This window comes from Bufo gargarizans, chromosome 3, assembly GCF_014858855.1.
Source record: "Bufo gargarizans isolate SCDJY-AF-19 chromosome 3, ASM1485885v1, whole genome shotgun sequence".
Classification (NCBI taxonomy): domain Eukaryota; kingdom Metazoa; phylum Chordata; class Amphibia; order Anura; family Bufonidae; genus Bufo; species Bufo gargarizans.
The window spans coordinates 269,897,299-269,918,613 of NC_058082.1; the positions used below are offsets into that span (position 1 = coordinate 269,897,299).

General features: G+C 44.4%; 1 protein-coding gene and 1 long non-coding RNA gene across 2 annotated transcripts in view; one reads left to right on the forward strand and one right to left on the reverse strand.

The window, feature by feature from the left end:
- Positions 1-21,315, reverse strand: part of LOC122932614 (S-adenosyl-L-methionine-dependent tRNA 4-demethylwyosine synthase TYW1-like) — a 182,935-nt gene that overhangs the window by 74,500 nt on the left and 87,120 nt on the right. Inside the window, exons 12-13 of the mRNA XM_044287122.1 lie at positions 1,594-1,771; positions 135-270 (exon numbers count right to left, since the gene is read on the reverse strand). Coding sequence (XP_044143057.1) covers positions 135-270; positions 1,594-1,771 — 314 coding nt within the window. The remainder of the gene's footprint in view (positions 1-134; positions 271-1,593; positions 1,772-21,315) is intronic.
- LOC122932615 overlaps positions 16,417-21,315 on the forward strand; it is a 55,610-nt gene continuing 50,711 nt past the window's right edge. Inside the window, exon 1 of the long non-coding RNA XR_006388325.1 lies at positions 16,417-16,458. This is a non-coding gene — a long non-coding RNA (uncharacterized LOC122932615). The remainder of the gene's footprint in view (positions 16,459-21,315) is intronic.

Here is a 21,315-nt window from a genome sequence, read left to right on the forward strand (position 1 = left end):
CTATTTAGCTTTTGCTTAAAAATACAGCCATATAACTAAGGTTACATACACAGATGCCAAGAAGAGCAAGAAAACAGCTACTTACGGTACATTTGTGTCAAGTAGGACCCTGTTAATAAAATCCCATATTTTACCTTATCTGCCAAAGCCGTCAAGCTGTCAAGAAACCTTTGCCAAAAATCCTTAAAGAGTGGGCGATCAATTTTCTTAAGGCTGTCCTTAGTACTCGCATCCACACTCACATACAACTGTGTGACTGGCTCCAGAGACCTGAGTTACAAAATAGGGAAATAATCAAGATTACTAGTAATATAATAACCCATTATTATACATAAATATCTTAAACTGCATTCATACATACATAGCTAAGATCTCATCCGTTCAGGAAATTACTGCTTTGTAGATATGTTTAATAGATACCTTGAATTACAAAGCCATGCATTTACTAAAACGCAGTCTACTTCATAATACACATACTTCACCAATAAAAAAAATGAAAAACATCCCCTTGCTCGGATCAAGAAGAAGACCTTGATACAAAGTCTGCAAGGTGAGCTAAGGCAATTTCTGTATTCATTGTGTTTCCTAATGGCCACACTAGACACAAACACATTTACTTTACACCGTCAGCATAACCATAATAAGGAATGCAACATTTAATCGAGGAAAAATGGACCCCAATTTGTCTGAAACTCATCTCTGCAGCTCAAAGGAATCTGCGGAGTAATGAAAGGCATTCTTCAAATGATTGAATATTTTGTTGCTGAACTTTGATCTACAAATTTAAGGGATGCTTTATTAAACGGAATTATGTGAAGAAATACCCTAAATAAAGCAAGCCTTTTTCGAAGTCAGTATTAGGCAACTTTCACACTTGCGTTTTTGCCTGATCTGGAAGGGATCCGGTTGTATTATCTTTAAAATAGCAAGACTGATACGTCATGAACTCCATTGAAAGTCAATGGGGGATGGATCAGTTTTCTATTGTGTCAGAGTAAACGGATCTATCCCCATTGACTTGCATTGTGGGTCATGCCGGATACGTTTTGCTCCACATCCCATGACTGAAAGAAAACTGCAGCTTGCTGTGGTTTGCTCTCCGGTATCGGAACGCAACCAAACGGAACACTTTTTGGAGCATTCTGTTCGGTTACGTTTTGACCCCATTGACAATGAATGGGGACAAAACTTTATTTCCTCCGGTATTGAGATCCTAGGACGTATCTCAATACCGCAAAATAGAAACGCTAGTGTGAAAGTAGCCTAAAAGCCATTGAAAAGCAGGATGTGCAAGTCATTTCAGCAGTTGTGATGTAGCTGGCAAATTTTACATGTAAAAGTGGACATAGAAAAAAAAGGGGCTTACATGTAGTGCACCAGCATATAGTATCACAATCAAAGCATTTCCGATTATTAATCCTCCCCAGATATTGGCTGATTAAAGCGATCTACCCCACAGTTCTTTGTAGAGAATTTAGGAACAGGGTGGTTCATTGAAAAGAGACCACAACCCTGAAGAAACATCCCCATTCCAGAATCCAATATTCCACAGCACAGACCTCATGTAAATCCAGTGGCTGAATAGCTCAGTACCTGATTTCTTCTGGGAATTGAGCATTTGTAACCAGAAAACTAGATATTTTCTTGTTATGAAGTAATTTTAGAAATCTGTTGATCTCAGGATACATAATTGGTTCCCCCACTAAAGACAAGGCACAGTGCTTAATGGCCATGCCTTCCTCAAACCGTTCAGCCTTCACACCAGGTACTCCTGCAGGAAGAGAAAGAGAAAACTTCAAACTAAAAATGTGTTATCTTATATTTAATGACAAATGACAGGCTTTCAGATTCTATTCATTTCAGATTCATTTTCAAATGGGACCGAGTTGCAATATCGAGCACAGACATGGCCTCCTCAAACAGCTTGTCAGGCGGTGCTGGACCCCCAGTGGTCTGATATTGAAGATCTATCCCGAGTATAGTGCATCAATATAAACATTTCAGAAAAACCCCTAATTATGCTGGAACATTAGAGGATGAAAGCATAAATGACAGTGACTAAAGGGGCACAGGAGGCCTGGGAAAGCTAAAAATAAGCAGTTCCCTCCATCTTGCCAGTTCTTCCTTTATTTTTGTATTACTTTACATAGTCAAAGTTAAATATCAGACCCCAGTGTTCCAGATAGAAACCAAAATGGTTGCCAATGCGACTTAGAATTTGCAAATGTTGGGACACCAGGATGGGGAGGTTGTGTTGACAAGGTGGGGAGGTTGATGGGAAAATTGAGAAGTCTAACATGTCTGTGTAACAAACTCTGCAGAGACAAGACGCTGCCGAAAGAATGTCATGGAGGTCTGGGTCAAATGGAGGCGATGAGGAAAGAGAACATCTACAACACAGGAGATGTCACTGGATGCAAGAGGTACAGTAGATATAAAAAGTCTACACACCCCTGTTAAAGTGTCAGGTTTCTTTGATGTAAAAAATGAGACAAAGAAATATTTCAGAACTTTTTCCACCATTAATGTGACCTATAAACTGTACCACTCAATTGAAAAACAAACTGAAATCTTTTAGGTGGAGGGAAGAAAAAAATAAATAAATAATGTGTTGCATACGTGTGCACACCCTCTCAACTGGGATGTAGCTGTGTTCAGAATTAAGCATTAAGAAATCACATTCAAAATCTTGTTAAATAGGAGTCAGCATACACCTGAAATCATTTAAAGTGCCTCTGATTAACCCCAAATAAAGTTCAGCTGCTCTAGTTGGTCTTTCCTGAAATTAACTTAGTCGCATCCCACAGCAAAAGCCATAGTCCACAGAGAACTTCCAAAGCATCAGAGGGATCTCATTGTTAAAAGGTATCAGTCAGGAGAAGGGTACAAAAGAATTTCCAAGGCATTAGATATACCATGGAACACAGTGAAGACAGTCATCATCAAGTGGAGAAAATATGGCACAACAGTGACATTACCAAGAACTGGACGTCCCTCCAAAATTGATGAAAAGACAAGAAGAAAACTGGTCTGGAAGGCTACCAAGAGGCCTACAGCAACATTAAAAGGAGCTGCAGCAATATCTGGCAAGCACTGGCTGTGTGGTACATGTGACAACAATCTCCCGTATTCTTCATATGTCTGGGCTATGGGGTAGGGTGGCAAGACGAAAGCCTTTTCTTACGAAGAAAAACATCCAAGCCAGACTACATTTTGCAAACACATCTGAAGTCTCCCAAAAGCATGTGGGAAAAGGTGTTATGGTCTGATGAAACCAAGGTTGAACCTTTTGGTCATAATTCCAAAAGATATGTTTGGTGCAAAAACAACACTGCACATCACCAAAAGAACACCATACCCACAGTGAAGCATGGTGGTGGCAGCATCATGCTTTGGGGCTGTGTTTTTCTTCAGCTGGAACTGGGGCCTTAGTTAAGCTAGAGGGAATTATGAACAGTTCCAAATACCAGTCAATATTGGCACAAAACCTTCAGGCTTCTGCTAGAAAGCATCTTTCAGCATGACAACGACCCAAAGCATACATCCAAATAAACAAAGGAATGGCTTCACCAGAAGATGATTAAAGTTTTGGAATGGCCCAGCCAGAGCCCAGACCTGAATCCGTGGGGTGATCTGAAGAGGGCTGTGCACAGGAGATGCCCTCACAATCTGACAGATTTGGAGTGTTTTTGCAAAGAAGAGTGGGCAAATATTGCCAAGTCAAAATGTGCCATGCTGATAGACTCATACCCAAAAAGGCTGAGTGCTGTAATAAAATCAAAAGGTGCTTTAACAAAGTATTAGTTAAAGGGTGTGCACACTTACGCAACCATATTTTTGTTATATATTTTGTTCTTCCCTCTACCTAAAAGATTTCAGTTTGTTTTTCAATTGAGTGGTACAGTTTATAGGTCACAAAAGTGGAGAATTTTTTTTTTACATCACAGAAACCTGACATTTTAACAGGGGTGTGTAGACTTATATCCACTGTGGTGCTGTATTCTCCTGTATGTTTCGTAGTGCTAGCAGGCAGTATGCTGTAAACAGAGCTAGCCCACTACTGTGATCTGCATCTCAACCCCTACTCAAAGTCTTTTTTTAATTACAGTCCCCGACAAAAGTCTTGTCGCTTGTGTACAAATTGACCTGAAGTGCCACAAATATATTTCTAATCAAGATTTTGTTACAAGAAATGGGTTATTTTAATCCCAACAGCTTTTGTAATAATCTTTCAGTGCAAAACAAAACTGACAAAAAGTATTCTAATATTCACAGCTTGGTAAAGCCCATTGAGTACATTTTTGCCAAGACATAAGTGTTGTCGCCTTGTCATATGAGCTTCACCTGTGACTAATAATGGATCAATTAGGTCTCAGGTGTGTATAAAAAGAACCCCAGTACGCTAGACCTTCACATCAACTGCAACTAGACCTCTGCGAACATGCCTAAGATTCACCCGGAGACTAAAGTGTCGATTATCAAGAGGCTGAAAACCAGATCCACTGCTGATGTGGCAGACACCTTCAATGTGTCTCAGCATCAAGTTCAGAAGATAAAAAAAAAAAAGATTTGAAGAGACTGGAGATGTTTTGGACAAGGCTAGGTCAGCCCGACCCCGCAAAGACAACTGCTCGAGAGGACAGTTTGTTGGCTCGAAAATCCAAGGCCAGCCCATTTTCCACTGCAGCAGAGCTCCACGAGACCTGGTCACCTGAAGTCCCTGTGTCAACCAGAACAGTTTGTATGATTCTGGCTCGAAATGGCCTCCATGGTCGAATCAGTGCCCATAAGCCAGCACTAAACAAAAGACAATTGAAAAACCGTGTGGCATTTGCCAAGGCCCACAGCCTGCTAGAAGGATGGATGCTGGAAAAGCGGCAGAAGGTGGATTTTTCAGATGAATCACACCACAGTTGCCGCAAATATTGCAGGAGACAGAGATTTACCCAGAAAAACAGTGAAGTTTGGTGGAGGCAAAATCATGGTCTGGGGTTACATCCAGTATGGGGGTCAGTGGCGTCGCCAGGGGGGGGGGCCCAGAGGGGGCCATGGCCCCCCTTACATCATGCTGTGCCCCCCCCCCAACTAAAATGCCCCCCTCCCAAGTGAGCCGCCGCCGCACTGCTGCAGCCGGGCACAGGGAGATGAGCGCTTCCATTGCGTTCATTTACATAGTAATCTGCCTGTGCCAGCGGCGGTGCAGGGGAGGGAGAAGTGTGTCCCTTCCCCTTTCTCTGATAGCCTGCCGGCCTAGTGCCTGCAGCCTATCAGAGGCCGGCGCAGGCGGCGCAATGTCATCGCGCCACTTGAGCCATACAGAGTGGGACACAGGCCGGAAGAGGCTGCATCACATCGCTGACATGGAGTTAAGTATTAAGTGTTTTTTTTTTTTTTACAATATTGTTACAGGCACAATAAGGGGGGCTCTTGTTACAGGCACAATAAGGGGGGCTCTTGTTACAGGCACATGATGGGGGGCTCATTACTGGCACATGATGGGGGGCTCATTACTGGCACATGATGGGGGGCTCATTACTGGCACATGATGGGGGGCTCATTACTGGCACATGATGGGGGGCTCATTACTGGCACATGATGGGGGGCTCATTACTGGCACATGATGGGGGGCTCATTACTGGCACATGATGGGGGGCTCATTACTGGCACATGATGGGGGGCTCATTACTGGCACATGATGGGGGGCTCATTACTGGCACATGATGGGGGGCTCATTACTGGCACATGATGGGGGGCTCATTACTGGCACATGATGGGGGGCTCATTACTGGCACATGATGGGGGGCTCATTACTGGCACATGATGGGGGGCTCATTACTGGCACATGATGGGGGGCTCATTACTGGCACATGATGGGGGGCTCATTACTGGCACATGATGGGGGGCTCATTACTGGCACATGATGGGGGGCTCATTACAGGCACATGATGGGGGGCTCATTACAGGCACATGATGGGGGGCTCATTACTGGCACATGATGGGGGGCTCATTACTGGCACATGATGGGGGGCTCATTACTGGCACATGATGGGGGGCTCATTACTGGCACATGATGGGGGGCTCATTACTGGCACATGATGGGGGGCTCATTACTGGCACATGATGGGGGGGCTCATTACTGGCACATGATGGGGGGCTCATTACTGGCACATGATGGGGGGCTCATTACAGGCACATGATGGGGGGCTTATTACAATACTGGCACATGATGGGGGGGCTCTTGTTACTAGAACATTGGGGGGCTCTTATTACTGGCACGTTATTGGTGGGCACTATAGGGGCATCTACTGAGGCCACAAAGAAGGGGTATTTTATATGGGGGGCTCTGTACAGTAGCATTTTATACTGGGACACATGGTGGGTACTATGGGGAAGGGGGAGAGGAGTACTATGGAGTCATCTATGGGGGGCACTATGAAGGGGTATTTTATACTTGCAAATTATGGGGGCACTAAGGGGACATTACAAGGGGGTATTTTTTGCAATGTCACATTATAAGGAGAATTATTTTTACTAGGGGACATAATGGTGGGCTTTATTACTCCCCCATGGTATGACCCCCTAGTAGCAGCACCAGCCTCTCTTTGCTCTGCTATCCCTCTGCCCCTTCTACAAATCCTTATTATGAAAGCTTTCTCATTAGGATAAAGCAAAACATCAGCTCCGCAGAGCCCCCAGCCAAAGTGTTGAAGTGGCGTCCGAGATCCCCAAGGGCCAAGCCAAGTAACTAAGTTTTCATGTGAAATATGTTTGTTATACACATATAGCATACACTGTGCCACACAATATACAGTATACCTCTACACTGTGTAGTCTGTTCTATAAGCACCCTTGTTCTGTGGCGGCGGACAGAAAATAATCTGGAAGTGCCCCTCCCGAGACCAGGCTCTGGATCCGCCACAGTTTAGAAATGTCAAATGTACACTCCTGTGAGAGGCGGGGAGGGAGATCTGTGGATGACACTGTTATGGAGGGGGAAATGGGGATGACACTCATGGGGTGGATCTGTGGATGACACATAGCACAAGATGTTATATACAGTATGTGGCATCCACAGATTCCCCCCCCCCCCATAGCAGTGTCATCCACAGATCCCCCTCCCTATAAAAGTGTCATCCACAGGCAGCTAGGACATGTGGAAATCTGAGTGTTTTTTTTTTTTTAAACCACGGACAGCGGGAATTTTCTTCCCTGTGTCGGTTTTAGGAATTGGGTAAAGTATCGCAGCATTTCTAAGCGTACTTGTGTAAATATATCGTTGTTATAGCTGCCCCCCCTACTTTTGTCCAGGCCCCCAGTGTGCCCCCCCAAAATTTGAAAGCTAGAGACGCCACTGATGGGGGTGTGTGCGAGGGATCTGCAGGGTGGAAGGCAGCATCAATAGTCTAAAATACCAAGAAATCTTAGCTACCTCTTATATTCCCAACCATAAAAAAGGCCAAATTCTGCAGCAGGATGGTACTCCATCGCATACTTCCATCTCCACATCAAAAGTTCCTTAAGGCGAAGAAGATCAAGATGCTCCGGGATTGGCCAGCCCAGTCACCAGACATGAACATCATTGAGCATATGTGGTGTAGGATAAAAGAGGAAGCATGGAAGACGAAACCAAAGAATATTGATGAACTCTGGGAAGCATGCAAGACTGTTTTCTTTGCTATTCCTGATGACTTCATCAATAAATTGTATGAATCCTTGCCAAACCGCATGGATGCTGTCCTTAAAGCTCATGGAAGTCATACAAGCTATTAAATTTGGATCTCACAGCACCACTACTTAATTTGCTGACATATTTTTGGATTTGCAGTAAAGTTGTTCAATTTCTGTATAGGCGACAAAACTTTTGTCTTGCCAAAATTTGACCTGTCTTGATTAAATGATAAATCTTTTTTCAGTGAAACTAATTTATTTCAGTGCATTAAACATCATTTGGGAGGGCTTTAGCTTTTCATATGATTTATTTCTAATACCATTTGATTAATTAAAAGTCAGGTTAATAGCAGGAGTTTCTACAAAATAGAGAAGCGACAAGACTTTTGTCAGGGACTGTATAATTATATGCATTTTAAATTTGGCGACTAATAATTTGATTTGGCTCCTATATTTTTCAGTATAGGTAGTTATTTAAGTCTGAAGCACTGGACCCATATTCCTAGACAAACCATAATAAATATTTAGAAAGGCTCCACCAGCAAACTACTGGAGCTCAGCCTTTCAGTTACCAGCTGAAAAGGAACAAATAAATCAATAAATTTAGGCTGGCTCAAAGTATTTTTGCATATAATTTTTTTTATTAATCCACCAAATATTAAACAAGACTTCATTATCTCCAAATAAACCAATGTGTCCACTTGCCAATCCTGAGTGATGTAGCCTTTCCACATATCTTCCAAGTTCAGAAAACCATTTCACACTTCCCCTTATAATCTTAAGCCCTTAAAATAATCCAAATTCTGTCATTACTTTTAAAATCGTTTTATTAGAGTTATCACAATAATTATCATACAGTAATCCACAAGAAAGACTGATCTTCAACTCCTCGTCCTGTTACCTATTCTATTACTCTGTAACTCCATAGAGTCTCTCACAAAATTTGCCAAGTGTTTAATAGCGAGATTGAGCAACTAGGCTGACAAAGGACACCCCTGTCAAAAAGAATGTCACATCAGCAATATTATATTGGACTTCCAAATCTATGCCCCAAGTCTCTTTTACATAGATAAGGTGAAACAGACTATCTTGCCCTTACAGCTATTCTGTCTATTACCGCAAATAGCCAAGACCAGATGACATTATTGAAGGTCTTTTCTGCATCCACAGTGGCCAAGATTTAACTCTAAGGCCACTTTCACACTAGCGTTTTTTTCCAGATCTGGCAGGGCAAAAAAAGCTTCCACTACTGATAATACAACCGTCTGCATCCGTTATGAACGGATCTGGTTGTATTATCTTTAACATTGCCAAGATGGATCAGTCATGAGCTCCACTGAAAGTCAATAGGGGATGGATCAGTTTTCTATTGTGGCAGAGAAAACAGATCCGTCCCCATTGACTTGCATTGGGGGTCATGACGGATCAGTCTTGCTCCGCGTCACAGGACGGAAAGCAAACTACAACGTGCCGCGATTTGCTCTCCGGTATGAGAACGGAACGGAATGCATTTTGGAGCATTCTGTTCAGTTCAGTTTTGTCCCCATTGACAATGAATGAGGACAAAACGGAAGCTTTTTTTTTCCCTGGTATTGAGCCCGTATGACGGATCTCAATACCGGAAAACTTAAACGCTAGTGTGAAAGTAGCCTGAGCATTCTGAGCTCAAGTCAACTTCCATATTATTAACATCCACTCTGCCCTTTACAAATCCTGTTTAGCTATGGGGAAAAAAATGTGGCATTTCTGTGGCCATTATTTCGTCCAGTATCTTTGACAAGTATTCTTTCAACTTAAATTTCTTACTTTAGATCTTCACATTCTGGAGCATCTTTTCTTATGACTATGTTGTGCCATTCCAGTATTATTCCTGCTAGAAATTCACAAAGGTACTGCTGGGTGTTATCAGTTGTGGGTGGGTCTGACTCTGTCCAATCACCCGAACTTGTAACACTCAACTATACGTATACCATTCAACTTCGATCATATGTGGCAAGAAAGGGAGAGGCGCTCATAGGGTAGTACGTTTTTCTGATCGATTGGTGAAAAATATAAATACTCGAATAGGCAGGTGGTCGGTGTTGCCGGTATCATTTAGTCCTCGATTGTGGAGTTGCCAGTACTCCGGAAAAGTGATCTAGTAGACAATGGAGAGATGTGGACAAATTGAGTCCACAAATTTCGATACTTCCTGTCGCAAAAACACAACCTCAGTGGATTGAAGACTATTCCTTTTATTGAAATATAGGTGACAACGCATTTCGTTTCGTATGAACCGTGCTCCCTGGTGCAGAGGGCATCATACAAACTTGAAAAAGGAGCGTGTCAGCCCCGAAACGCGTTGTCACCTATATTTTAAAAAAATTAATCGTCTTCAACCCACTCATTCAACTTCATGGAATGGCACAATGTAGTGTCAAAAAGCGTAGAGTCAAAACATTGGATGCTCCAGAATGGTTATTACATGTGGACTGCAAGTAGATACAACAGACAAGTCTGGAGACGTGAAAGGCCCCCTTTAAGTGCGCCAACACATTTATCCTATAGCAAACACACTGACACAATAACCAACAGGTTGAGCAAATTTTAAGTGCTGCATTTATATTACAGAGCTCGACTTGGTTTTCTTTCCATAAACCTCTATATCGTGGTGAAAGTTATATTTTGTGCACACCAGATTTAATTGATAGTCGATCCGATAATGCCCTCTGCTAATCCCCCCATCACCCCAGTTCCAACACCAGACTCCACCAGATGGTCTCTGCCTCCAGGTCTCTCAACGCACTCAGTGGTTGCAGCAGTGACCTACCTTATCCAGTGACTGGATGAGCAGCCATTTCTTGTGCGTCAAGGGACGCCAGAAAGCAGATTCATGCAAAGGCATGGTAAGTGTTGAAACTAGAGCAGCAGAGGAATAGTGAGAAGCATATCCCTTCTTTATTGTATAATTCTGAGCCTAAATAAATATCATCTGGACAACCCCTCTAATTATTTACCACGGGAGCAGTAAAATGGAATCCAAAACAAGTAGAATAACGCATTTTTCGCCGTATAAGACGCACCGGCGTATAAGACGCACCTAGGTTTTTGGGGAGGAAAATAAGAAAAAAATATATTTTTGAACCAAAAGGTGCGCTTTCGAACTAATTGGGATCTGTGGGTGACGCACTGCTATGGGGGGGATCTGTGGGTGACGCACTGCTATGGGGGGATCTGTGGGTGACGCACTGCTATGGGGGGATCTGTGGGTGACGCACTGCTATGGGGGGATCTGTGGGTGACGCACTGCTATGGGGGGATCTGTGGGTGACGCACTGCTATGGGGGGATCTGTGGGTGACGCACTGCTATGGGGGGATCTGTGGGTGACGCACTGCTATGGGGGGATCTGTGGGTGACGCACTGCTATGGGGGGATCTGTGGGTGACGCACTGCTATGGGGGGATCTGTGGGTGACGCACTGCTATGGGGGGATCTGTGGGTGACGCACTGCTATGGGGGGATCTGTGGGTGACGCACTGCTATGGGGGGATCTGTGGGTGACGCACTGCTATGGGGGGATCTGTGGGTGACGCACTGCTATGGGGGGGATCTGTGGGTGACGCACTGCTATGGGGGGATCTGTGGGTGACGCACTGCTATGGGGGGATCTGTGGGTGACGCACTGCTATGGGGGGATCTGTGGGTGACGCACTGCTATGGGGGGATCTGTGGGTGACGCACTGCTATGGGGGGATCTGTGGGTGACGCACTGCTATGGGGGGATCTGTGGGTGACGCACTGCTATGGGGGGATCTGTGGGTGACGCACTGCTATGGGGGGATCTGTGGGTGACGCACTGCTATGGGGGGATCTGTGGGTGACGCACTGCTATGGGGGATCTGTGGGTGACGCACTGCTATGGGGGGATCTGTGGGTGACGCACTGCTATGGGGGGATCTGTGGGTGACGCACTGCTATGGGGGGATCTGTGGGTGACGCACTGCTATGGGGGGATCTGTGGGTGACGCACTGCTATGGGGGGATCTGTGGGTGACGCACTGCTATGGGGGGATCTGTGGGTGACGCACTGCTATGGGGGGATCTGTGGGTGACGCACTGCTATGGGGGGATCTGTGGGTGACGCACTGCTATGGGGGGATCTGTGGGTGACGCACTGCTATGGGGGGATCTGTGGGTGACGCACTGCTATGGGGGGATCTGTGGGTGACGCACTGCTATGGGGGGATCTGTGGGTGACGCACTGCTATGGGGGGATCTGTGGGTGACGCACTGCTATGGGGGGATCTGTGGGTGACGCACTGCTATGGGGGGATCTGTGGGTGACGCACTGCTATGGGGGGATCTGTGGGTGACGCACTGCTATGGGGGGATCTGTGGGTGACGCACTGCTATGGGGGGATCTGTGGGTGACGCACTGCTATGGGGGGATCTGTGGGTGACGCACTGCTATGGGGGGATCTGTGGGTGACGCACTGCTATGGGGGGATCTGTGGGTGACGCACTGCTATGGGGGATCTGTGGGTGACGCACTGCTATGGGGGATCTGTGGGTGACGCACTGCTATGGGGGATCTGTGGGTGACGCACTGCTATGGGGGATCTGTGGGTGACGCACTGCTATGGGGGATCTGTGGGTGACGCACTGCTATGGGGGATCTGTGGGTGACGCACTGCTATGGGGGATCTGTGGGTGACGCACTGTTATGGGGGATCTGTGGGTGACGCACTGTTATGGGGGATCTGTGGGTGACGCACTGTTATGGGGGATCTGTGGGTGACGCACTGTTATGGGGGATCTGTGGGTGACGCACTGTTATGGGGGATCTGTGGGTGACGCACTGTTATGGGGGATCTGTGGGTGACACTTATGGGGGATCCTCTCTGGATGGCACTGTTATGAGGATCTGTGTATGACAGTTATGGGGGGGATCTGTGGATGACACATATATAGCATCTTATGCTATGTGTCATCCACAGATCCCCTCCATAAGTGTGGGGGTCACATTTGCTTTTATAATGGGGGTGGGGGTCGCATCTGCATTTATAATGACAGCGGGGCCCGTGCAGTGACTGTATTCTACTACACGGGCCCCGCTTACTGTATAATCATATCCCTAATAGTTAATTGTTGTGTGCATGTAAAAGCATAATGAGCGATAATGATGAGCGCTGTCTATTACTTACAATTAGAAGCGCTCGCCGTTCGGAGCAGAGAGGGAGGGAGGAGGCAGGCCGGGAGGACGGGCACTGGCAACGTGAGTCATCCGTCATGCGCCCACGCCGCCTGCTTCGGCGCAGGCGCGTGACGTATGACTCACGTTGCCAGCGCCCGGCCTGCCTCCTCCCTCCTCTCTGCTCCGAACGGCGAGCGCTTCTAATTGTAAGAGACAGCGCTCATCATTATCGCTCTTTGTGCTTTTACATGCACACAACAATTAACTATTAGGGATATGATTATACAGTAAGTGTAGTAGAATACAGTCACTGCACGGGCCCCGCTGTCATTATAAATGCAGATGCCGCCCCCAGCCCCTCCTCCCTCACAGCTGATACACCCGCCGCATGGCATCGCGGCGGGTGTATCATTGAAAACTAGGCAAAATAGGCTACATTCGCCGTATAAGACGCACTGCTATTTCCCCCCCACTTTTGGGGGGGAAAAGTGCGTCTTATACGGAGAAAAATACGGTAGAATACTCTGTTATAGGATCCTCTTGCAAAAAAAATAAATAAATGGCGAGTCTAAATGCCAGATTATGGTTGCGAAGTCAATCAAGATCAAGGCAAACAAGTCAATCTACACAATTTTTAGTTCCTTAATACTGCAAAATATGATCCTTTACTCTACTCTTGATTTGTGACAAAGTGAATTGTTTAATGCACATGAAGATCCATATTCTAATGCAATATTATACTTAACCATGACATTTCAATTCTTGATGACTAAATAGCAAATAGAAACCATAAATGAAAGAATGGATCCAAAAATGTTAAATATGCAAAAGTCATCTGCTGGAAGTCAGAGTGGTAAACGGCCACAGCTTGAACAACATTGTTATTCTGCATCATCAAGGCAAACACTAAAGTCCACGCGTTGTGTATAAAGCAGATTTGATATCAGAAAATCCACAGAATAGTACAGTGCCAACAAAGCACATGCAATTCTAATAATATTCTGCTCCAATCTAATAATATTCTGCTCCAACTGAAAGGCAGTGTACATTTCCAAATCTGCAGCATGTCGATTGTTAAAGGGGTTAGCCACTTTCTGGTTACCGTTGCCCATTGTGTTTATAAGATGATTATATGGTACTTACTAATATACAGTATTTGATTCTGAACCTTGAACCGGCACTCCCGGAATATTATGGTGGCCATTATGGCACATAACACGTAGTATTTAGTGTTAAGTTTCCGTCTTATAGAGATTGCCTTGACGTTTGGCAGACGGACCCAAATAATTTTGTACAAAATATATTTGCCAATAATCTAAAATATGCAAATTAAGCGTAGCATTTGCACCAGAATGTTTTCTATAATTATGGCATTATTCATTTTACTTTATTTGTGTTTGCTGAGTGCTGCTGCATTGTCTTTTTTTCTGTGCGTTTCTAGCCATGGCAGCATGCACCTGCACATTCGGATGTGCTGACTGACCCCCTTCTTTTGCAGTTGTACTTTTCATTGCTTATGCCACCCTTAAAAGGGGTTGTCCAATGAAAAATATGCCACAGTTTTCAAACCAGCACCTGGATCTGAATACAAAATGTTGTATAACCACCGAGTTACTCAAGAAAACAGCCATCTGCTGATTTATTATTTATTTATTTTTTCATTTCCTTGTCTAGTTCACTGAGAAGGCCGCACATGCTCAGTTTCATATTTCAACTGCCTCCTAAACTATGATGGGGAAAGCATAGCCACGCCTCCTGCACTGTGATATGGAGCGCATGGACACGCCTCCTGAGCTGTGATAGGGAGAGCATAGACATGCCTCCTGAGCTGCGGCAGAATTCCCTTGAGCTGTCAGGTTGATATAAATCTAGCAGAGGCATCCTCAAACTGCGGCCCTCCAGCTGTTGGAAAACTACAACTCCCACAATGCCCTGCTGTAGGCTGATACCTGTAGGCATGCTGGGAGTTGTAGTTTTGCAACAGCTGGAGGGCAGCCGTTTGAAGGTGCCTGATCGATAAATAGGGAGATCTCTGGATCCATGTGGGGGACATGGCTGGTCCTAACTTTGTTAGGGCTCGTTCACACAAACTTATTTTGCGTTCCGTATACGGGCCGTTTTCTGCGTTCCGCATACATCCGTATACGGAACATTTCATTTCAATGGGTGCGCAAAAGATGCGGGCAGCACTCTGTGTGCTGTCCACATCCGTTCCGTTGCCCCGCAAAAATTATGAGTCCTGTCCTATTCTTGCCCGTTTTGTGGACAAGAATAGGCATTTCTTTAATGGGCCTCCTGTTCTGTTCCGCTAATTGCGGACTGCAAAAAAAGAACTTCATGTGAACGAGCCATTAGAAAGCAATTGTCTTGTACTATATGATGTCTGATTTTTATTTTTACATTACTCATGGGACAACCTCTTTAATACATAGGGTGAATTCCATAGCAAAGCTGCAACAAATTAAAGTGTAACTGCACGGTGGCTCAGTGGTCAGCACTGGTGCCTAGCAGCGCTAGGGTCCTAGGTTCGTATCAGACCAAGGGCAACATCTGCATGGAGTTTGTATGATCTCCCTGTGTTTCTGTGGGTTTCCTCCAGGTACTCCGGTTTCCTCCCACACTCCAAAGACATACTGATAGGGACCTTAGATTGTGAGCCCCATTGGGGACAGTTTGATGCCAATATAGTAGTGCTTAATAAGTGCTTAAAATAAATAAACTGCCATTTCACTACCAAAAATGAAATTCCTAACATATGTGATGCTGAAGGGAAGATATTCATGGAGCTTTATTTTTCAGTTAATTCGGTATTCAGCCCTTAGCAACCCTAATTCTCTGTGCCTCTATTTCAGCATCTTTCCAAGATGGCCTCTGCTGAAATTTCTGTAGTGATCTTTGCCAAGTCCTTTAGGCATCCTGTATTTTCCTCACTTCCCATAAGCCCTTGCTCTCCCTCACATGAACTAGCAGGATCAATCAGAATGCAGATAACCTCCCCCACTACCTCAGAGCAGTGTGCATCCTCTTGAATACAGCTAACCAGAGACAAACCCTGCAATTACATGAAATCAGTAAGCATTTGTTTTAGCCTTTTAATAGTTACCTGTCAGCTCTGCAGCTGCTCCCTCATTCTCCTCCACACTGCCAGGGAGGGGGGCTGCTTTAGCTGCTCATGTCTTTGGTCTGGAACCAGCTAGAGATATGCTTAGCATTGGCTGAAAGCTGACATTCCAAGCTTTCAGACAATACCAAAAAGACAGCAATATGTTCAGTACAGGGGATGACATCACTGATAGAAATCTGGATGCTGTGAATGCTGCTGAAAGTGAATATAAAAGCAGATTTTACCTGCGATTCTTGTCTTGTATAAAAGCCTGGAATGTCAGCTTTCAAACAAGACCAGTTGCATGTTTCTAGCTGCTACCATTCAGGAGCTATCACCATCTAAAGCAGCCCCCCTCCACATTCTGCCCGAGCCCAGGCACACAGGGCTGTGCTCCTCCCAGTGCTCTCCCAGGCTCTTGTTTATGTCAGAGAGGAGACAGCTGCACATGACAACGCTGCGAGAAGAGGCTGAAGAATACGAAAGTAGCACACATTTCTGGGAGTGAACAGGTAAAACTGAAAATGGATTACATTTTTAAGCACAAAAGCTTTTATACAGCAGGATGTACTATACAATTAGGGTATAAAAAAAATGAAACGGCAGTTACACTTTAACCATGTAGCACATGCAGATTCTGCTGCAGACTCATTGAAATGCAGTGAAATCCACATGCAAGTCCATAAAGAAATATAAAGAACATCTGCAGGTACCTACAATGTTATGTCACCATTTTAACATTTAAAGCGTCTGTGGTGACTTTTCAGAATTAGCTGTAGTGTTTAACACGAGGAGTAACACTATATCTGACCATATGACTTGTATTGGGCAGTTTTAAACATTTTCCCCTCTGTAAGCTCCATCTCTAATTGTAAGTTTTCTATCAGCTAATGGGTGAAGACTGGCTGCTATAATGTCTCCGCGTGGACACAGAGAAAGAGTAGGCCCTGCTCCATTATCTCTCTAGCACCCCCCCTTCCCAGAAGCAGCAGCATGGAGAACATTATACAAGAGTACTGGAGAGTGTGGATGTAAAGCCAGCACTGGAGTGAGATAGAAACCATAGAGCTAGTAGCATCTCTGTGTGCACCTGTCTTTGTCTCCCACCAGCAGCTCACTCCTCACCCTCAACTCTCCATAAACTTCCATGAACAGCATGGAACTTGATCCGTCAGAGTTTATAGTGAGTTGGATCTGGTCATTCAAAGATGTTTGGTATGAACAGAGGCTGAATGATAAGTTCAGGTGGCAAGTGATAAGAAGTGGCTCTAAAGAGGCAAGCCTGGCCATTTCCCTAATAACATCTCACAAACCTCCTTATATTTGTGAGTAATATTATTAATTTGTGCTAACTTTCAAGAAAGTACATTGACAATTTAGGATTTAAAAAAAAAAAAAAAAAACACACACCACAGACAAAAAAAAAAATACAGAGGAATCCAAAAACGTAAAAACAGAGACGAACCTCTTCAGTTAAAGTTGGAAAAATACTATATAGAAACAGATGGAACCGCGGCCTTGGCCTGCAGTCAGTGTCTGCAGCTCAAGACAAAGAAACATTGCTTAGGTGGACTGGGAATAAACAGCAAGCTGAAGTAAAAAAAAATCACTAGTAAAGTTCAATCAATTATCTAGTCTTCAGCAACCAAACAGAGTATGTAGTCAATAAGATACTGTTCATCTGTTACACTGATGCACATCTCCCTGACAATTATTAATACCTCTAACAGGCTGAAAGAGCCCCTCAGGAAGCAAGTCATCCAATTTCACAAGTCAGTGAAAGGCAGATCCCAGAACAGTTCCATTCAGATTTGCGGCTCTGTACTGTCATCAGCAGCGCCAGTGAGATTTCTCAATGATACCCTTACAAGCACCCACAAACCAATACTTCTGCATGCAGAGCAGGCACCGTAATTAACTGGATTTACATAATTCAATAACCCCAACCATCAGCTCCAAAATTCATTAACGGTAATTGTGCTGGAAGATGCAGAGATCTTCGAAACCATTTAACTGATTTAAGTTTAAGAGGACCCGTCGGCTCTCGTGACAAGTCTATTTTAGTAAATACTTGGAGAATACTTTTTTTTTAACCCCATGTTGTTCCCCATTATTCCTCCTACACATTTATGAATAAATTGACAACTAGAAGTCACCATTCCCACTGTACATATCAGAGGGAGGAAATGTGCGGAGTCCCACTACTCATTGGTTACTACCTACCAAAAATGGTCTAAAGAAGGTCAACCTGTGAGGTGGCAAAAGGGTCATGGGCACTTGAGGCTCATTTATGCACACGTGTTCCTAACCTAGCCCATCTGTTCTGATCCAACAGAGGAGCTACTATTCCACAAACTGCTGAAAGAGTTAATGTTGCAGACGGGGTCGTGTAGCCACAGACCAGTCAGAATGCTCACCGACTTGTCCACCACCAAAACACCTAAATGGGTAGTTAAGCGCCAGATTTGAGCCAGGGAAGAATGCAAGAAGGTAGCCTGGTCTAATGAATCATGCTTTCTATTACATCATCTGGAAGGCTGGCATCGTGTATCTAACCTACTTGGGGAAAAGATTGTACCAGGGTGTGACGGCAAGCTGACGGAGGAGCTGTGATGCCCTGGCAAATGTTCTGCTGGGTCCTGATCTAACAACAAAGAAAAAAGCTTTCTACACCTCAAAATAAAATAAAAAGTAAAGGCTTGACATTTCTCTTTAGAAGCCCTGTTTAAAACAAAGCAGTAGTGCAGCCACGTGCATCATTTATATCAGTGCGGACATGTACAGCTCACGCCGCTGCAATTTATTTTTATCTATAAAATGAAAGAATATCTTAGCGTTCACTCAGACTCATCGTTGCTTCTCCACCTATACAGGACTTTGCCCTCACTCTTTAGTTCTAACTACAGCTCGGACGCACAGGTCCGCACATTCAGAGCAGGGAAGGAAACAGCAGTGAGCATTCATTTAAACACATATAGGAGACTCGCTATTGGAAGTGATTTAGTGCTTCCGGGCTACTGTCAATCCATCATGATCCAGTTCAAGAAAACCAACTCCTCTGCTCCGGACAGTTTCCTCTTTATTCCCAGAATGGATTTGTTATAACTTATCAACTTAAAAGTTATGGACAAAAAAAACTTCAACAAACAAAAAGTACATTAACGCAAATACATTTTTTTCTATTTGCATTTGTCCTCTGCAGCCCTCAGAGAAGCTGCCCGACCGCTCGGTCTGCAGACATTATCTCTGCTCTCCCGAGAGCTCATACATAATCATTCAGGCCTCATGCACAACACCGGATTTTGGATCCACAGCAGATTCACATTTCTTGCAGATGGCACACAGACCCAAATTACAGTTGTGTGCACGAGGCCATTCTTTTTCATGGGTCAGCAAAACGAAAATGGACTGAACATAGACGCCTTGTGTGCTGTCCGCAACCATTTGATATCAATTCAGCTTAAAGGGAATGTGTCATCAGAAAATAACCTATTGTTTATATTCAACATACTGTATTTTTTATTTTATTTTTATGGTTACTTTTAATTTTCCTTAAAATCCAGCAGTTTTTGCACTGGCCAATAAGCCTAATAGGTACACAACTTACTGGCCTGTGCAAATGCACTTTACCTGCTTATCTGTCATTCTGATCCTGCCTGTAACGATATCACCTCTGTAAAGAGAACACAGGATCCACCATTCACAACTGGTCAGGTATGGCCAACCTGTGGCCCTCCAGCTGTTGGAAAACTACAATTCCCACCATGCCCTGCTGTAGGCAGATAGCTGTAGTTTTGCAACAGCTGGAGAGCCGCAGGTTTTCCATCCCTGCAATAGGTCACCGTCAAATCTTATCTATTCTTTTCTTGTACAACGCCCTCTGCCTATAAGACTCTCTCATAAGTCAATGAGGTCCCCTCCTGACCATTATGTCTATGGACCTGGGGGCTGCTGTAAATACATTTTCTTAATACTTTCTAACTGCTGTTAACAGCTCACACAAGATGGCCGCCCTCATAATCATGTTCAGGAAATAGAGTTAAAAAAAAGTGCAATCAGAAAATAAAAAGAGATTAGATGTGAAGGATCTAAGAGACCAGAGAAAAGCATTATAGACTGATGGGTTCTACTGTGAAGGAGAAAAACAAACTGGCAGCATTGGCAGTAATGGACAATTGAAATGTGTTGTTTTTTTAAAGACCAATTAAATATGGTTTTTAAACCAAAATAAGTTAAATGTAGTCGAATGGGGCCCATAGTCAATAATTTGTCGACGGGATCTGTTAAAGGGGTTATCCTGGAAAAGATAATGACAACTTAGGCCACTTGCAGGTTTCGTTCAGTGAAAAACGCGCAATTTCGCAAGCAAGTTCATGATCGCATTCAGTTTTTATTGAGTGCAAAGCGATTTGATGCGTTTTTCACATGGGTGATAAAAAAATGAATATTTGCAAACATCTCTTAGCAACCATCAGTGAAAATGGGGCCAGCGTTGCGTGAAAAAACGCAGACTATAGAATATGCTGCGATTTTCATGCAACGCACAAAGTGATGTGTGAAAAACAATGCTCATGTACACAGACCTATTGAAATGAATGGGTCCGGATTCAGTGCGGGTGCAACGCGTTTGCATCACGCATTGCACCCGCGCGGAATACTCACTCGTGTGAAAGGGGCCTTAGGCCTTGTTCACTCAGTTATTTCCATCAGTTATTGTGAACCAAAACCAGATGTGGGTCAAAAACACAGAACAGGTGCCGATCTTTCCATTATACCGAATCTCTGAGTAGCCTCCACTCCTGGTTGTGGCTCACAAAAACTGATGGAAATAACTGACGTGTGAACAAGGCCTTATACTCAGGCTAGGACATCATCATCACATCAGCGGGTGTCCAAGTCCCGACATCCCCACCGATGAGCTGTTTTAGCTCAAGCGCTAATGAGCGATGCAAGCTCCTGGCAGCTTTCACAGCACAGCGCTGTACATTGTATAGTGGCGCTGAGCTGCAATTAGGCCATGTGACCGATGTACAGTGAAGTCACTGGCCTATGAAGAGGCTGCGGCGCTCAAGCTGATCGGCAGGGGTCACGGGTGTATTATAACATCAATTTTGTCAACAATACGGGCACATATGAACAGAGGACCAACACAGATGCCCTTCAGCTGCCAAGCGCACATGTAACAAGTCAGCCAGTTTCATAGGTACAGATCGGCTGATCAATGCCCTTTTAAGCTTGGTTCACACCTTCTCCGTAATTTCCACTTTTCAGTCCACTTATGGTAACAGAAAAGCAAAAATTTTTAGTGTAGGATCAGTCATGTGACAGACACCAATGGCAACAGACAGAACCTAATAACTACGATGTGG